General features: G+C 50.8%; 1 protein-coding gene across 1 annotated transcript in view; it reads right to left on the reverse strand.

The window, feature by feature from the left end:
- Positions 1–328: 328 nt before the first annotated feature.
- Mical3 (microtubule associated monooxygenase, calponin and LIM domain containing 3) overlaps positions 329–17,900 on the reverse strand; it is a 116,087-nt gene continuing 98,515 nt past the window's right edge. The window contains exons 29-31 of the mRNA XM_059258518.1: positions 4,006–4,105; positions 3,800–3,873; positions 329–3,715 (exon numbers count right to left, since the gene is read on the reverse strand). Of these exons, the coding sequence (XP_059114501.1) occupies positions 3,531–3,715; positions 3,800–3,873; positions 4,006–4,105 (359 nt within the window). The 3' untranslated portion in view covers positions 329–3,530. The remainder of the gene's footprint in view (positions 3,716–3,799; positions 3,874–4,005; positions 4,106–17,900) is intronic.

Below are 17,900 nucleotides of genomic sequence, written 5' to 3' on the forward strand. Positions count from 1 at the left end.
CACCGTGCCCTGCTGTAACAGCAGTCCTAAGGGGCTGGCTCCGGCTTCCTTGGCATTACTCAGCGCTTCTTATTTATTTTTTTTTAAAGATGTATTTATTTATTATGTATACAGTGTTCCGTCTGCATGTATGCCTGCAGGCCAGAAGAGGGCACCAGATCTCATTATAGATGGTTGTGAGCCATCATGTGGTTGCTGGGAATTGAACTCAGGACCTTTGGAAGAGCAACCAGCAGCCAGTGCTCTTAACCTCTGAGCCACCTCTCCAGCCCCTCAGCGCTTCTTATTAAGCAGGGTGCTGCAGAGAATTTCTTAAGTGCTAGCTGCTGGTGGCTGAGTCAGAATAACACAGAGGGCTCAGAATCACAAACCAAATGAAAAGCCATATTCTTTGAGCAACCCTGTCTGTATACACTCACCTATAAGCTGGCCAAATGATTGGCGTAGAGTTAAGGAACTGTGTCTTGGCTCAATGCCGAGAAGAAAAAAGGGCTTCAGAAATAGTCTTTATTTCTTTTTTAAAAAACTTTATTGCGCATAAAACAGACCATTTCCTCTGTGGGTCATGTTACCATCTCTCAAAAAAAGCTTTTTTTTTTTTTTTTTAATGTGGTACTGGGGATTGAACCGTGGGCCTTATGCATGCTAAGCACACATTCTACCACTGGGCTATATTCCAGGCCCTGATACTTGTTGCTCCTGGTTCAACTCGTTTCCTCTCCTGTCCCAGTGAAAAATGTCTTAGCTTTTAAAGTCTACAGTTGCTGGTCAAAATTATCTTAAGGATGGCTGCTGGGGGGAAATGCCCAAAGATATCAACTGAGCTGGGTTAGAACCTGGGGTTCTGGCCCGGCTCTTATTGGGGAGCAGGGGGCTACCTTCTGCTTGCCCTTCAGGGGCAGAGCCTGGTGCCTCAATGCACTGACTGTACTTAGCTTACTCAAATGCGCTCTAGCATCTTATGCATGTATGAAGTGTGTATATATCCCTCTCTTCCCTGCCTTCACGTGAAGACATAGTCCCTGGGAAGAACATCTGACTAGACCTGCATGCATTTCCAGAGGTGGAGAACACATGTCCCCGGACCACTGAAATCAACTGCAAACTAGTGGTTAAAAACTGGGAGCCAGAAAAAAAGTGCTCTACGAAAACCCCACGTCCTCATGCTGTCACGGCTGGAGAGCTGGGGGATGTCTCCCAGGCTGGTGGATTTCTGCCCCCCTTCTGGTGACTGCAGGAAGCAGCGTGTGCTTTGGAAAGATCAACAAGGTCCTGGCTGACCAGGACAGAGGTGGGAGGGAACACCTGGTGCTCTGTGAGGCCACTGGAGGCGCAGTGTGCCCCTGGGTCCTTCTTGAAGTCACTCTGGAAATGGTTTCCTTCTTCTGGGTTAGCAGGAATGACAGGGCTGGCCTTCCCGGGATTGCCGCTGGCACCGGGGAGGCGGACAGGGTTAAGGAGAAGGCCACACAGGCCATAAAGGTCCTGTTCAAAGTCCAGTCTGATTGGCAGATTGTGGTTGAACACTGGAATCCAGAACATCCTCCTCTCCCCGTTTCAGACAGAGAATAAAGATAGCAGTACTGCCGTGGCAGAGACCAGGAGGTGATGACATCAGCGCTGTGGTGGTTGCTAGCAGCACATCTGTATTTCCACAGGAGGGATGGCAGCTTCTGCACAGGTGAAGAGTGAGCTAGCGGCTTGCTCCTCTGGAGTTAGATGGATGTTCAAGTTGAGGCACACTGTGGTTCCCACAGGAAGTCCAGGGTGAGTGTGGGCCCTTGGCTGTGTCGTCCTTAGGAGCCTTGAAGGCTGCCAGAGAGGACTCGTTTTCTGCACCAGCCCCTCCCACCAGGCCCAGCTGGCAGGCCCTTTTCCAGACTGGTGTGGCATCACTGCACTGGTCCATGTGCTGCTGTTTTGAAGGAGAAGCACCCTGGCCCCCATCACCGGTCTCTGGGTGAACCACGAGAAATGAACGGCTTGGCTTATGGAGCTGGTTACATGGTGCTTATTGGCTCTTGCCAGGCCAAGAAGATCCTAGTACAGGCAGGGAGACTGGAGTGGCCAGTGTGTTGAGGGGAGACCAGCACACACACTGCAGTCTAGCTGGACCAGGGCACTGTCATCTGCCAGTCCGAGGACAAGGTCACACTCGACTTGGTCCCAGCAAGAGTGAGGAGGGGCTACCCTCAACCGTTAACGTATGTACAGGAGGTAAAACCTGGGCAGCAAAACTGGACAAAGTGGGTTCCACAGTGCCACGATCCGAATAATAGAGCCCACAGCAGCCTGTCTGTCTTCAGGCCTGGCCACCTGGTGCCGAAATGCATCCTCATAGAAAGGCAGTTCTCTTGTAGAAGTCCAGTGCCAGCAGGGATAGGGTGCTGGGTGGAGGAGGGGACAGAAAAGCTGTGAGCAAGGGCCCACAGGGCTTTGAGCTGCTCCCTGGTGCCGACCAGGTCAGTAACACTATTAAGAAGGCTAATAAATAGATGCATGTAACAAGAATCAGGTCAGCTTTGCATCAGGCTGCATGGGATATACAAAGACCTCCCAGTCACTCCTACACACAGGTGACAGGCAATCAGTGTCTTTAGTAAAGGTATAAAAATGAAGTTGCTTACTTTCAAGTATTATAAAAATAAGTTAATTGACAAAAAGGGTCCGAAGTGGCCGAGTGTCTGGCCAGGTTGTCAGTCTTGTCTCAATGTGCAAACACAGGAAAATGCCAGGGGGGGCCATCCCCTGTACTGATGTGGGTGCTGACCAGGGATGGCGCCTGCCTGTCAGTGGGGGGAGGGGAGGTTGGCATGTAGGGCTTCCCTCAGCTCTCTCCCAAAGTCAATACTTTCCAGTGTCAAAATGGTTGTGAACTAAAAGCAAAACACAGCAATCCATGGGCCTCAGGCCACAGCCCATGCGAGAGGCCTGGGGCACTTGGCCACTGGGAATCCAGTGTGTGGTGGGGCTGGGGACAGACCCCTCCTGCGCCCTCCTAACTTGCATAATGAACCTGCCTACTGTCTGGCTTCCCCTGCAATGGCAGGGTAGGCATCACCCCCATGGGTGTCACTCCCTGCTGATCTCCATCCACAGCCCTTTCCGTAGATGCTGCTGGACTTTCTTTGGTGGTGCTTCGGGGAGCATGAGGACAATGGCTGCTCTGCTCTGCAGGTGCTCTGTGGTGGCTGTGGTTCTGAAGAGGAGCCACTTCCTTCTCTTACCAGCAGAAGGAAGGGAGAGGGGCCAGGCAGCAAGCCCTCAGGGACCCGCAGGAGTTTTCCCGCGGGGCACACCTCAAACACACCCATCTCCTCCCTCCTGAATGGGAAGTCCGGGCGTGGCCTTTCCCAGGTGATGGAGTCACCTCGGATGATAACCCTCACCTGGGGTTTCCCCCCCACACAGCACAGGTGTCTGTGTGCGGCCTTCCAGGGATGCCAGGCCTCTTCTGAACCTGGATCCGGTGGTTTGGGAGAACGCAGCCGGGTCAGGTGAGTGCCAATCAACGAACACGGTAGCCAGGCTCAGGACCAGTCCAGGCTGAAGCCCTTGCACAGCATGGCGGCCTCCAGGTCCTTGTCCTCCTCTTTCTCCCGTAACCGCTGCTCTTCCAGCAGGACCACCAGCGAGTCTCTCTGCTCCACCACCTCCAGCATCTCGTTCAGGATCTTCTTCTCCTCGGACAGCTCCTCCTCGGTCTTCAGGTGATCTGCCGAGTGGCTGAAGGCATCAGGCGTGTGGCCTGGGAGAGTGGCCCATTTCACCTTCCCACTCGCGTGCCCTCCACACTTACCTTCCACGGCCATACGCTCCCGTAACTCCTGCTGCAGCCGGCTCTGGCGGTCTTCCAGCTCCAGCTCCCGGGCACTGAGACGGAGACAGCAACAGTGACTTGGGGACCTACTGTCTCACCCTGCCAAGCCAGGTCAGCTGTGCCTGCTGGGATGCACCAAATGCTGGCACCCCCTGTAGCTGGTTCTTAAAGCTCAGTTTACTCACAAAATCATCAGCTCCGACTCGTAGCGCACCATGGCGTTTTTCTCCTGCACCAGCTTGAACCACTCCTGCATCAGCTTGGGGTCATCCTTTTTGCCCATGCCTGTGTGAGAGACCGAGGGTCAGACAAGGGGACGGTCTCTGTTTGCCCAGCCCAGAAGGATTGTCACACTGGGGCAAATGTGCAAAGAGCCAAGCAAGATGCTGCTGGAACAGTCCCAAGCCAGGTCCAAAGTTTGCCTACAGCCCTGACGGGGAGAAGGGGACAGAACGACAGGCCACTGCATCGTGTCCACCCCAGGGCCTGACAGACCTAGACTTTCCATCAGTCCTGCTCAGGCTTTGTTCTAGGTGCTATTCCTTCCGACAAGCTTAACACTCCTCTGTTCAGTGACACAGGTGTGCGTGCATGCGTATGAAATGACTTGCTCTCTCCTCCCTACGAGGTCTCTTTGGAGGAAAAGTCTAATAAACAGGAGAAGTAGAATATTTACAAACTACACCTGGCCTTTAAGATAGGTTTCATATAACCCAAGCTGGTCTCGAACTCCTGATCATCCTGTCTCCATCCTCGCACATTCTGAGATTGCAGGGACGTGCGCCAACCATGCCTCGTTCTACACCTTGCTCTTCAGTTACTTTCTTTTAATGCTGTTTCTTCCTAGGCAGCTGGCTCTTTCAGGGGCCCGGGACACTTCACCTCTGCTTCCTAATCTGACTGGGAAGATACCACTTCTTTGTTTCGTTGTGCATTCACCTAGACACACCGGGCGAGTGCTCTACCACTGTGCTACATCCCCTGCCCTCACATAGCCCTTCTTAGCATGCTGCCCAACAAACACTGCAGCAAAATCTGCGCGGTAGACTCGAAGCACAAGGGTGGCTGTCACCAGCAGACCCCAGAGCTGAGGAGGGCAGCTGTTCCTACTCTGGCCACCTGCTGACTTGAGCTGTCCTGAATCAACATCTGACTGACACTGAGTCTCCTTCAGGAGTAGTCACCCCCCCAAGGCTTAAATGCAGCAGGAGCATGGAGGAAGGACTCCCTAAGGAATCAAACCACCCAGGAAATAACAAAGTCCTCTGTTTAGTGTACAGAGCTGCTCATGTGACCTTGCCTTGGAAACACACTGTATCAGTGGCTCTTTGCCCACGTGGACATAAACCTTTAGTATTAATTGTTGAGTGCTGGGGATGGAACACAGAACCTCATATGTGCTAGGCCATACCCCACCACTGAGCTACACTCCCATCCCAACATCCAGTAATTTTATACAGAATTCAGGGTGTTCCAAGGGCTTCCCGAAGTTCATTCACAGACCTCAAGTTAAGAGGTGTCAGACTGGAACCCTCTAAGTGCCTCCACTAACTTGGTTGGATGGTCCAGCCCTGAGCAGTGCCCTAGCACAAGAATATGGATAGCATCCTCAGGTAGGTGCTGATCTTGTGTCATAGCCGGCTTCTTCCCGACTCTTTCACGCTAGTCAAAGGCCAAGCTCTTTCACTCCATGCTGGACACATGTCAGGCCTAAGTCTAAGCCTTTAGCCAGTGACCACACTTCAGAGACAGAACTGACGCACGCAAGGGTTAGTATCAGACCGTGCCAAGCACACATGCACCCTTGCTCCTGATGTGGGGGGTCCTGGCCCTGAGCTCTACTCTCAAAGATAGACACCTCCATCCCGGCCTGTCGAGCCTGTCTGCAGGTCTGGGGGCCCAAGCTCTCCTTCCCCGCTCCAATAGACTTGGGTCTTTGGCTTTAAAGCAGCCTAGAGCCCAGTTCCATGCATTCCTTCCGGAGCGTCTCTGCACAGTGTGCCCATGTGGCCATGGAGATGAAGCCCTGAGGCATGCAAGCTGTCCAGAGTGGCAAGTCCGTCCCTCCTTCCCACCTCCCAGTATGTAAAGACCCCAAATTCCACAGGGGGGGGCGGGCGGGGAGACACTGGGACATTACTCATGAGCCATGTTGGAGCTCAGTCATAGCCAATGAGCAAGGGGATGTGGTGGGGTAGGTGGTCAGATGTGAGAACCATGGAGAGCAGAGAAGAGGTTAGCAGGGGTTAGTCATGGCCACACTCCCCTTCCCCTGCCCACATGCCTTGCCAATGACAATCTTATCACCACAACAGACTTCAAATCAGACAAACTTAAAACAAAACAAGACACACTCAGCACGACACAAGGTAGAGAAGTTTGTTTTTAGTGGTTGCTCTGGAGGAAAACAACAAAACTCGGGGGGGGGGGGGGGGGCTTTTGTGTAGACCAGTCTTTGTAAGGACAGTATTCCTTGACTCTGCCAATACAAACTGCTGCCACAGGGGGTTCCCGCCCCGTTCCTGGCCCTCTGGATGCTGGCCTTGAGCTTACCGGCCCCACGGCCCCACGGCCCCACGACCCCAAGCACCAATGGTAGGCAGAGCCACAGGAGAACTGCAGCCTGCAGACGCTGGAACCCGCAGGCTCTATGGCTTCCCTTGGTCCCCATCCTCCCTTAGATAGTCAAAGGGATACTGTGCCTTGTAAGAAACTGCCACATACTCATGACATTCTGAAGTCAGAGAGAGGAGCAACTGCTGGGCTTGGCTCCCTGTTGGACTACGGTGGCTGCGGCCCCTCAGAGGCAGTGGGGATGAGTGGGCGAGGTTACGTTACCTTCCTGGACACAGCAAGGGCAGAAGGAGAGAGGTCTACGCCGTGGAGTCCCGCCACTGGGCTCAACTTCAAAAGGACCAAACAAGGAAGAGGAGACAGAGAGAGACAAAAAGAGGAAGAGGGAGGGAGAGGAGGAGTTTGGAGGTGGAGAGGGACCGGGAGAGGGTGAAATAAAAACAAGCAGAGGACAAAAACAGAAAAGGTGAGAAAGGAACAACAGGAAGAAAAGGAAAAAAAATCCACAAGAATGGAGAAGCAGAAACAGGGAAACAAAGTCTACGAATGAATTAAGTCCTTTGTTCAAGCACAGAAATCGAACAAGAGCGGGCCCGGGCTGCAGGCAGCAGTGGCTGGTGAGGGCGTGTAGGGACATCGGAACATTGTCATGGTGGCCCTGGGCTCCTTCCTAAGGAGCACCCACAAGCCTTGGGTAGACCTGCCTCCCTCCATTCAACAGACTGTAAATATGCAGCCAACGCTGCTTCTGGGTGTGCAGGAGGTGACTGAGGTGACCAACAAAATCTACATAAAACGGATTCAGATGTCACCACGGGCACGTGTGCTTGAAGAGGTTCAGCTAGCTTTTCCATAACTCTAAGGGGCACCACAGAAAGGAACTGAGTCTGCACAATCGACATCTTACCCTAGTCATGGTCCTGCAGGGCTGGAGATACACTGCTTTGCATTCTGAACCAGCGGAGTTAGGGTGGAACTATGAACACCCAGAAATGACCTCTAATTGCCTGGAGCATCCCTCCCATGGGCTAGGGAAAACCAACCACCACCTTTTCTTTTGGTTCTCCCACAGCTGAGGGACGGTGTCACACTGTGGATTGTGAGACCGAAAGGGGGTGAGCTGACAGGGCAGTCCACGACTCAGCAACGCTACTGTTAGAATGGTGATGGGCAACCGAGAGGAGACGGTGTGCAGAGGCGTCTACAGACCCTGGGGAGACCTGAGCACCAAAGAAGAGGGAGAGGAGCTGATCAAGGGACCATCACAGAACCACAGGAGCACACAAGGACACAGGAAGCCCCAGGAAGGTAAGGCCTTCAGGCCCCGGGAGAACTGGGAGGGAGGTGGCCACGATGATAACAGGGCTCAGGCTGAAACATCAAGCTCCCGCTGGACTGGCCATTCTATACTGCAGTGGGATAAATGTAGGGACCACAATTGCTTTTTCCTTTCAAGCCTTGTCCTACTATGCACTTTGTGCACAGTAAACCTGGTACTTGGGTACAACCTCCACACCAAAGGCACAGACAGAGTGTGTGAAGTGCTTTTACCCCATTTCAACAGGTGCGGCCATGAGGAGCTAATGCCCATGTCTTTTCCAAGCACGTGCTCTGACATAGCTAACCTACTCAAGCCTGCTTGGCTGCGAAGCATAAAGTCTGTGCAGCTCAGATACCTGGATGAATCCCGTGAGTATCCCATCAACTCTCTCTGCTGCTTCCTGGGACTCTAATGACACCAGTAGGTAGCGATGTTGCTAGAATGGTGTAGTGGCATCCATGCTCCTTAGCAAGGGACAGTGACACACTATGTAAGCAATGCACATCCCAAATCAGGCAGGTGCCTGCACACACACACACACACACACACACACACACACACACACACGCTGTGGAATAATCCTTCTGTACACTGTGAAAATGTGTTGCACTCATTGATAAAAAAAAGTGACTGGCTGATAGCTAGGCAGGATTTTCAGGACAGAGAGAATGCTGGGAAGAAGAAGGGCAGAGTCTGAGGAGTCTCAAGCTGAAGAAACAACATGGGGAGTTCATAGATGAAGTATATGAGCCTTGGGGCAGCACACAGATGAATAGAAATAGGTTAATTTAAGTTGTAAGAGCTGGCTGGAGAAAAGCCAAAGCTATAGGCCGAGCATTTATAATTAATAATAATTCTCTCTGTGTGTGGTTATTTGGGACTGACTGCCAAGACACAGAAAATCTACACACACACACACACACACACACACACACACACACACACACACACACCAAAAAAAAAAAATACATACACAGACCTAAATATAAACACTAGTTTCTGGACATCACACAATAGATCCTAGGTTCTTTTATCTTGATCACATTCCTCGTATAATGAGATAACAATATTGAGAACAGAAGTTAAAAAATAAAATTAGAAAGCATCGGGTGAAGCAGGTATTTAAAACAAAGGAGAAAAAGTGATTGCCATAACAACAGGCGAACGGAAGGATGTGTTCAGATGGGTCTGATCCACATGACTTGGTTTGTAGCCTCCAACATGTCCATGATGAATACCTATCACTCATAATTAGAAAAAATAAAACAAAGCAAAAAAACCACCTACTAGGTTCTATTTTAAAAAGAAGAAATGGAACAGAAGAACTAATCAATGGGGAATTCCATACCAAATCAGACTCTGAACGGAGCGTGCGGGCAAAGCACAGGGGCAATGGTTTTGATAGCTTTTTTTTTTTTGGCTGTTTATGGACATGTGAGAAACAGATGTCTTGGTTTGCTGGATCTTTTCTCTCCTCCCCGCCTTTTTCTGTGGTGCTGGGGATGAGCCTAGGGCCTCAAGCATGCTAGGCAAGTGCTCCACCACTGAGCTGCCAACCTGCAAGACACTGAGCTTAGGCGCTCAATGACACTTAGATGAAATACACTTTAGTCCTTTTACTGCTCAAAATACTGAGAGCTCTCAGTGCAAGGCTGAGACAGAGAACGGGCTAGTGTTGCCTTTACATGAAAGGAAGTGCTCATCATGGAGAAGCTCAGACAGAGATCTGGTCTACTCATAGCTGGGACCCCTCAGGGGCAGCACGGGCTGTCAGGGGAGATGGCGTAAGGCTCCCCATCTCCAATCCAGCCACTCAGTCCTGCCTGGCTACATTTAACTAACTCCCCTTCTACAACGCTGCTAATACCAGAAGGAACTAGACATACCTAAAAGGACCATGGGCTTATTTTAAGGGCAAGAATGACTGAGAATGATTCACAGGAGAAATGACCATCTGGACATGGCGGCACACAGTAACTCAACACCTGGAGGTACAGGCAGGAGGATCAAAAGTTAAGGGCATCCTTGACTACACAGTGAGCATGAGGCCAGCCTGGGCTACATGACAACTTCTCTCAAAACAAATGAAACAAAACTCCAAAGAAATATCTATGAAGTACCTCTCCTGTGCCTAGCACTGTGCTGGTTACTATTTACCCTATTTTCTTTAAAATCCAAAGCAGGAAAGCATTTTTCTTTCTTTTCTCCCGCCCCCCCCCTCTCTCTCTGTCTGTCTCTCTGTCTCTCTCTCTTTTTGTGACAGGGTTTCTCTGTGTAGCCCTGGCTGTCCTGGAACTCACTCGGGTAGACCAGGCTGGCCTCGAACTCAAGAGATCCACCTGTCTCTGCCTCCTGAGTGCTGGGATTATAGATGTGCCTCCCCTCCCTTCCTTGGCAGGAAAGCATTCCTGATTGGACAAAAAGAAAGGGATCATCAGGAAGCTGGTTTGGAGCTGAGAGAAAATCTGGGGGGCAGGCCTCACCTCTCTATCCATCTTGGACATCCCCTAGGCTCCTGTGCCCGAGACAAAGGAGCACTACCATAGGCTTAAAACTGGAGAGCCCTTGACAGTCAGACCCCAAAGTCCCAGCCTGTCACATTTCAGACACACCAGCTCCATACTGTCCAGAGATACTGTGAGGAAAAGGGGCTTTTTATGAGCCAAGCACTGTCCAAGTGAGAGTGTGCAGTCTAAATAAGCAGCCTGCCGATGTCAATCACGGTCCTTCTGTAGGGTAGGCGTGGCTCCACACCTTCCCTTCCAGATGTACTGCAGCAACTTTCATCCACAAAGTCAAAGATGCCCAGGGATAGAGTACTCCTTTCCAGCTAAGCTTCCAGGGAGCCCTCTCTGTACCACGAGACACTTCTGGTGGCCTCTGAAGGTGTCAGAGACAGCGAGAAGTATGCTTCTTTCTCAGCTGCGCTTCGTCACCAGGACTCCAGCCTGCTCTGTGCAGCTGCTGCCTATTCTGGCTACTCACTTGTTTCAAAGCAATGTGATATATTTACCGCCAAGCGACCCAGCATGGACTCAATGCCTACTTAATTGATTATCCAAGGAGAGTCTCATGTGGAGCTTACTATGCAGCCAAGAACGATCCTGAACTTTTGATCTTTCCGCTTCCACCTCCCAAGTGCTGAGATTGTGGGCGCACTGCGTCACCACAATCTATTCATGCAGAGCTGGGGACCAAACCCAGAGTTCTGTGCATGCCAGGCAAGCATCCTAACAACTGACTTACATCTCCAGCCTCCTTTTCTCTCTCCCCTCTTTCAAGACAGGGTCTTATGTAGCCCAGGTTGGCCTTAAACTCCAAAGCTCTGGCATTACAGGCATGTGCCTGGCCTCTTTTTATTCTTGTTGCTGGGGATAGAACTCAGGGCCTTGATGCCAGTGGTCTGCACTGAGTAACATCTTCCTAGGAGTGAAGAATTTCTTGGTGTACGAAGAATGGTTCTTGTTTATGTTCAATTCCGTCTTGTATAAAACTGGTAAAATCTTTGTTGACTGAGATTATGCTCAACTGTTCTTACTCCCCAACCTCAGGTCTATTTGGTCAGTACCAATGCCTTCCAGCACCATGCATAAGCAAGGCTTTGCAGGGCAAGCTGGGGTTCCTCCCCAACCACTGCAATTATGAGCCCCGAGGCCCTGGTCAGGGATCCAGGTGGCTGATGCCATGCTTCAGTGTGTAAGCATCAGCCAGGGTGAGGCTGCTGGCATGCAGGCACAGGTGACATGCACGTGACAGGCCGGGAGACGCCTTGTGCTAAAGAGCTCAGTGCAGAATGAACCTCTGGACTGGAGAACTGCTGGTGAGGTGCATAAACACACGTGAGAATTGAGATCCACGGGTGTGTGTGTGCACCCGAGTTCACACACACACACACACACACACACACACACACACACACACACACTTCAAAGTATCAAGTAAAAACTGAGCCAGGCTAAATGTTCAGCTTGACCAGAAAGGCAGGAACCTATCAATGTCCAATGAAAGGGAATACATGGGAGAAAGTCACTTAGGAGGGGACCAACAGGTCTTAGCAGATCTCTCTCCAACTCACTGGTGACCACAGGATCTTTCCAGATCTCATGACACATTTCTAAGTCTTTCATTTCCCCCTGAGACAGACTGACAAGTAAGAGTCTATAATATAAGAAGTTACACATGTGCTTTTGGTTTTGTTTTCCTGAGACAGGATTTCTCTAGGTAGCTCTGGCTGTCTTGGAACTCGCTCTGTAGACCAGACTAGCCTCGAACACACGGAGATCTGCCTGCATCTGCCTCCTGACAGCTGGGATTAAAGGCCTGCGCCAGCACACCTGGCTCACGTGTATTTTTAATCTATGCTTTTCAGAAGACTTGGTTGTCTCTAGATTTCCAGTCCCCTTGCTCTAGTGCAACAAGACCCGGTGGGCTGTGCTGCGCCTGTAACATGTCCAGGGGAAGACAGGAAGGGCTCTGCATGTGAGGACCCTTCCTCTCGGGCTCACATTAACGACTTCTTTTCAAATTACAAGGTCCAGCTAGTCAAGGAAGTCAATTGTTATACTTCTTTGGCTATAAGAGACCTTTTCTTTTTCATTTGGCATTGTGCATTGGACTCTGGGCCTCTGAGCCATATTCCCAACCCCAAAATTGGCTTAGAGAACAAACAAACAGCCGGGCGGCGGTGGTGCACGCCTTTAATCCCAGCACTCGGGAGGCAGAGCCAGGCGGATCTCTGTGAGTTCGAGGCCAGCCTGGTCTACAGAGTGAGATCCAGGACAGGCACCAAAACTACACAGAGAAACCCTGTCTCAAAAAAAAAACAAAAAACAAAAAACAAAAAAACAAAAACAAAAACAAACAAACATAAAGAAACAAAAACCCAAAGTCTCTTTTTAGTTCAGGTGGGGCTTTAATTTGCAATTGCCCCGCTTCTGCCTTTTGAGTGCTGGGATAACCTGTGTGCCTGGCAAAGAGCCTTTATGTGGCAGGCTAAGAGCTACGATGGACTCCAGTGAGGTACTGTGGTGAGCAGGTCCAGCACAGGGCAGGAATCCGGGTCTGGAAGTCTCAGGTGAGGAACGGAGTTCCCAACACTCCAAATGCTGCTCAAAGCTGTTTCCAGTAAGCCTGATGCTGTGGTCCCCAAATGACATTTCTGTGTGGCCTTTTAGGGAAGCAGAGGTAAAGGGCCAGCCAGCTTCTCTATCTACTTCAAGACCCAGACTTCAAAAGGTCAATTACTTCTCAAATAATGAATATTAAAGCATGTGCCTGAAGAGAAAACCCCAGCAGACTCTGAATAGGGTCAATTGTGGCACCTATGTCTTCCTCTCTGGAGAGGGCCTGGTGACCCTTGCTCTTTGCTGGAGCACACAAGTGCCTCTCTCCAGAGAGGAGTGCATCGTCCTTCATTGGGCAGTAGTGTCTGCCTACATGTGAGCAGAAGCCACGAGGGGCCGGTGCCGTGGGCAAATCAGAATGGTTGACGAGAAGCAATGAGGGTCTGGAATGGGGAGCACAGGCAGACGGTGTCTGACTCGGTGAGAGGGGTTTAAAGAGTCTTTTTTCTGCTCATTCCGTTTCACCCCAGAATCCCCTGGCACACTAAATCCAGGGTTAGAGCTCGGGGTCTGGGGCCACAGACAACGGTCCACTGCATTTCCTTACCTGAGCAGTAGTGGGTTAAGGACAACATTCAAGACATAACACAGACAGTCTCTGCTGCAAAAGCCAGTCTCTCAAGCAGGAGGGGTGGGTTATGTGGCGGGAAGTGGGTCTGGACCACTCCCTCCACAATGTCCTGAACGTAAGTTATGTTTTCACATGTGGAGATGACCTCAGAACCGACACGGACATTCCTTAGGGAACTGTTAGGAGTAGGCGAGGAAGGGAGACGGGTATTAGACAAGACGGGGTCTGTTAACTGGGGTGCAAGCGTCAGCCCTTTTTCAGCATCAATGACCATGGGTGGGAGCCCCCCAAAACCCCAGAAGCTGGAGACACTGAAAGGGGCCTGTGGCCAAGTAGACTCCTGGACGTATAAGACTAGGGACAAAGCGAGCAGAGGCCGACTCCTGCCCCCTACACAGGAGCCCAGGGTCCTACCTTCTGGGCACGTGCTGAACAAGTACCCTACCTGGCTCTGGGTTCACTTTACTCACGTTTGTGTACATGTTGCATATGTGTACACATGTACACCCCCAGGCCTGGCTTTTATTTTACTCACTTGTGTGTGTGTGGTATACGTGTAGGTGACTGTGGGAGTGTGGAGGAAAGAGGTCGGCAGGAGCTGTTTTCCTCAGTCACTGACCACATTATTTAAATGATGTTTTTATTATTACATTTATTTTTCTTTTTAAAATTTTATTTACTTTTATTTATGTGTACGTGTGCCTGTCTGTGCATACGTGTACAGGTGCCCACGGAGGCCAGAAGAGAGTGTCAGATCCCCTACAGCTGGAGCCACAGGTGGTTGTGAGATGCCTTTCATGGATGCTGGAATTGAACCCGGGTCCTCTGGATGAGCAGCAAGCGCTCTAATCCAGTGTGCCATCTCTGCAGCCTGTTGTTATTATATTAATTAATTTACTGTGTGAGGTGGTATGAACATGCCACGGCAAAAGTGGACAACTTGCAGGAGTTGGTTCTTTCTATCACGTGGGTTCGGACACTTAACCCACAGCATCAGGCTCAGCAGCAAGTACCTTCAACCAAGGACCGGCCCACCACCTGAGTTTCTGAGACAGGGTCTTTTACTGAACCTGGAGCTCAGACTAGCTGGACAGCCAGCTACAGGAACCCTTCTGTCTCTGCTTCTCGAGCACTGGGATTACGAGTGTACATCAATCACCATGCCTGTATGCCTGGCTTTTTTTTTTTTTTTTTTTTTTTAAATGTGGGTACTGGGGAATGGAAGTCAAGTTCTCATGCTCACATGACAGGCATTGACTGAGATGACTGATTCATCTCCCAGCTCTGGTTTTTATTTCTATATATTTTTGTTTTGGGGATTTTTTTTTTTTTTTGAGACAGTCTCATATTAGTTTAGGCTAATTTCAAACTCCTGTCAATCCTCCTGCCTTAGGCTTCCCACTGCTAAGACTGCAGGCATGACCTACTGCACACAGGGTCTCACTATGTAGCTATGGCAGCCTGGAACTCATCATGTAGACCAGGCTGGCTTTTAACTCATAGAGCTCTACCTGCCTCTGCCTCTTGAGTTCTGGGATTAAAGGTGTGCGCCACTAAACTTAGCTTGGCCTGACTTTTAAAAACAATGCATTTATTTTGTTTGTGTGTGTTGTTGAAGGACATGTATGTCATGGCAAGGGTGTGGATGCCAGAGGACAACTTGTCAGAGCTGGTTCTTTTGCACCATGGGTCTTGGGAATTGAACCCAGGTTGTCCGGCTTGGAAACAGACACCTATGCCCGAGAAGCCATGTTGATGGCTTGACTATGGCTTTTAAATGAGTAGGCCAGAAAGTGTCTCTCTCATGGGGAAGGGGGGGAAAATTTATCTTCCCCTGCAGTTCTGTTTTCAGGAGGCACGGAGGCCCCGGGGGCAGGTGAAGAGATCAGAACACCTGACCAGGAAGAGGAGAGCCGCCACTGCCCTGCTACACCAGACAACTCGGGGCTGGACACTCGCTCTTCTGGAAACACAGCAGCTCAGAGTCTAGAAGCATGATTCCAGACCGGCCATTTCTCTGCTGAGCTTTGTTCAGGAGGACAGCAAATACTCAGCCCCACGTGGCCAGGGCTCCCCTGCTTTAGAGGCATCAGAATCAGCTGGGAAGTCTGTAAGACTAGGCACGCAGGCCTCCTCTGTGGAGTTTCTGACTCAGAAGGTGTGGGCTGCTGTCTGAGAATCCGCATGTCTAGTAAGTCCCAAGTGATCAGTGGATCAATGCAAAGTGAGCCTCAGGGCATGGGGAGGAAGGGACATTATGGACGGAACTAAGTGCTAAGTCTTGTGACTCTGGGCAGAGACGGCGTACTCCAGCCTTTCTCGTGCTCTAGGGACTGACTACGTGACACTCCCAAGCGAAAAGGATGGAAGCTGAGTTCATTATTTTACAATTTTTAAAACATATTTCATCTCTAGCTGCTGCGGACGGACTCCTAGGCGTGCTAGGCAAGCGCTCTCTCGCTGACTCCTGCTCCCACGCTTGCACTGTAAGTGCCGCGGGCGGTGAGCATCCCAGAGGATGTGAAACCTGCACACGGTAAGGGCTGAGATTCAGGATGGAAGTCTGGACTTGCGTGTGAACGAGCCGCTGCCCAGCAGCAGCAGAACACGAAGGGGACTGGGGTGCAGATGCAGGGCGGGTGGAGCAGGGGGCGTAGGTTTTGTTTGTTTTAGATAAAAATTTAGAAAAACATCAAGCAGCAGGAGCCATCCTAAATCTCCCTCCGTGGCACACACGGAAGAAAGGACCTGACAGCCGCTGCTGCTTTTCGGTTGTGCCGAGGTTGGAGCCCAGGGCTTCTGGCGCACTCTAGGCAAGTGTTCTGACACTGAGCCTGGAAAAGGGTTTGTGCTTTGCCATTTGGTTATCAGGCTGTTTTTTTTCTCACTGTTGTGAGCAAGGACTGGGATGGAGAACAAGAGGGAAGGGCGTCTCGGGGTTAGTGCCAGCAGTGGATGACGCTATACATACCACCCAGGTGCAAGTCGATGAGGCCACTGTAATTAGACTCTCCCCAATAGTCTACAACAAGGAAGTGGTGAAGACAGAGTTATTGGATAAGATGACCCTGCTGCCACCCCGACCCAAAAGCTATCAAACGCATGACACATAGAAAACATGAGAGCCCAGTGGAGCAGCTGGCAAAGCGTGCATGTCTGGAAAGCATGGCATGCACACACACAGGCCATCTCTGCATCTCGTGGTACTGTGTGTGTGTGTGTGTGTGTGTGTGTGTGTGTGTGAACCAATCACCACTATGAATGGAGTTGCTGGCCAACATCAGGGAGATTCCTGTTCGCACCTCGACTCAGCAAGGATGGGGCTTGGCTTTACTGTGACCGCCAACCGTGCTGGAAGGCAACGTTACCCGTGATTTAAGAAAGTTTTAAGGGCAGACCAGGGGCTGTTCTTACTTAGTTTCTGAATATTAAAGGCTCCAAGCTAAGGCTTTCAAGATGTGGATGTTAAGGGAGAAAAAAGAAAGCTCTGGAAACCAAGGAACTTGCAAGTGACTCCATTAGTGGTGAGCATGCTTTCCTTCGCTGAATGGGCTTGAGATGAAGGCCCCCATCTTTGGAGAGCCTTTTATTTCAAGGTAAGAAATGAGCTGGGACATTGGCAGAACTTCCACCCTAGATGCCGAGGCTGCTGGCCACAGGCCTTTCTGGCTTTCCAGCTCCTGGAGCTGTCCAGCAGTGTCTTGTCTTAATGTGCCTATGGTGCGAAGAGGGGACTGGCGGCAGGTGGGTCCCGAGCTGGCAGTTTCTAGGGCCCAGAATCATAAAGGGGCCCGGAGCACACCAAAATGTCTGTCTTTCTCTAACTTCACAATCTGGATGCTGATCCCAGCAACCACAACCTTCTCTTTTAAGGATGAATATGTCTGAAAGCTGAGTTCCCTCCAGCGGCTTTCCAGCTCGTGTTCAAGCTAGTCCAGTGGTTCTAAGCTTGAGTCAGAGTTCTAGAAACAGAGACGCTCCCCTCAGATTCCAGGACAAGAAGCCCACAAGTCTCAGCCTTGCCCTGGTCTCCAGGGCTCTGGAGCCAATCCGTGCAGCCTGTATATACAGAAGTCTTTGACAAATACAGGTTACCTGATGGCAACTCCAGACCAGATCTCTTCTATGAAGGGCATCCTGGCTAACAAAGAGGGACCCCTTTGACAGCAATGGAGGCTTGAGACCACCACATGACACAGGACGGCAGGTTCTGGCCAGCTTGCTAGAGCTCAGGGAGGGAGTTGAGTTGTGCTGCTAGAAGCCGTAAGTGAGAAGGCCAAGTGGAATGGGATGAGAAACAAGAGAAAGGTGCTGGTACCATGTACGTTCAGCCTCCAAGGCGCTCTCTGCCAGGAAGGGACAAGGCCACTGGGAACTGACACTAGACCAGCCCTGGGCATGGAGTGTTAAGTGTCAGAAAAGGAAAAGAATGTATTTGGAAATACAAATGCATCACAGGCGGATGTGTACGTTCGGAGGCAGTTTCACCTT

The sequence above is a fragment of the Peromyscus eremicus genome, chromosome 3, assembly GCF_949786415.1.
Source record: "Peromyscus eremicus chromosome 3, PerEre_H2_v1, whole genome shotgun sequence".
Taxonomy (NCBI): domain Eukaryota; kingdom Metazoa; phylum Chordata; class Mammalia; order Rodentia; family Cricetidae; genus Peromyscus; species Peromyscus eremicus.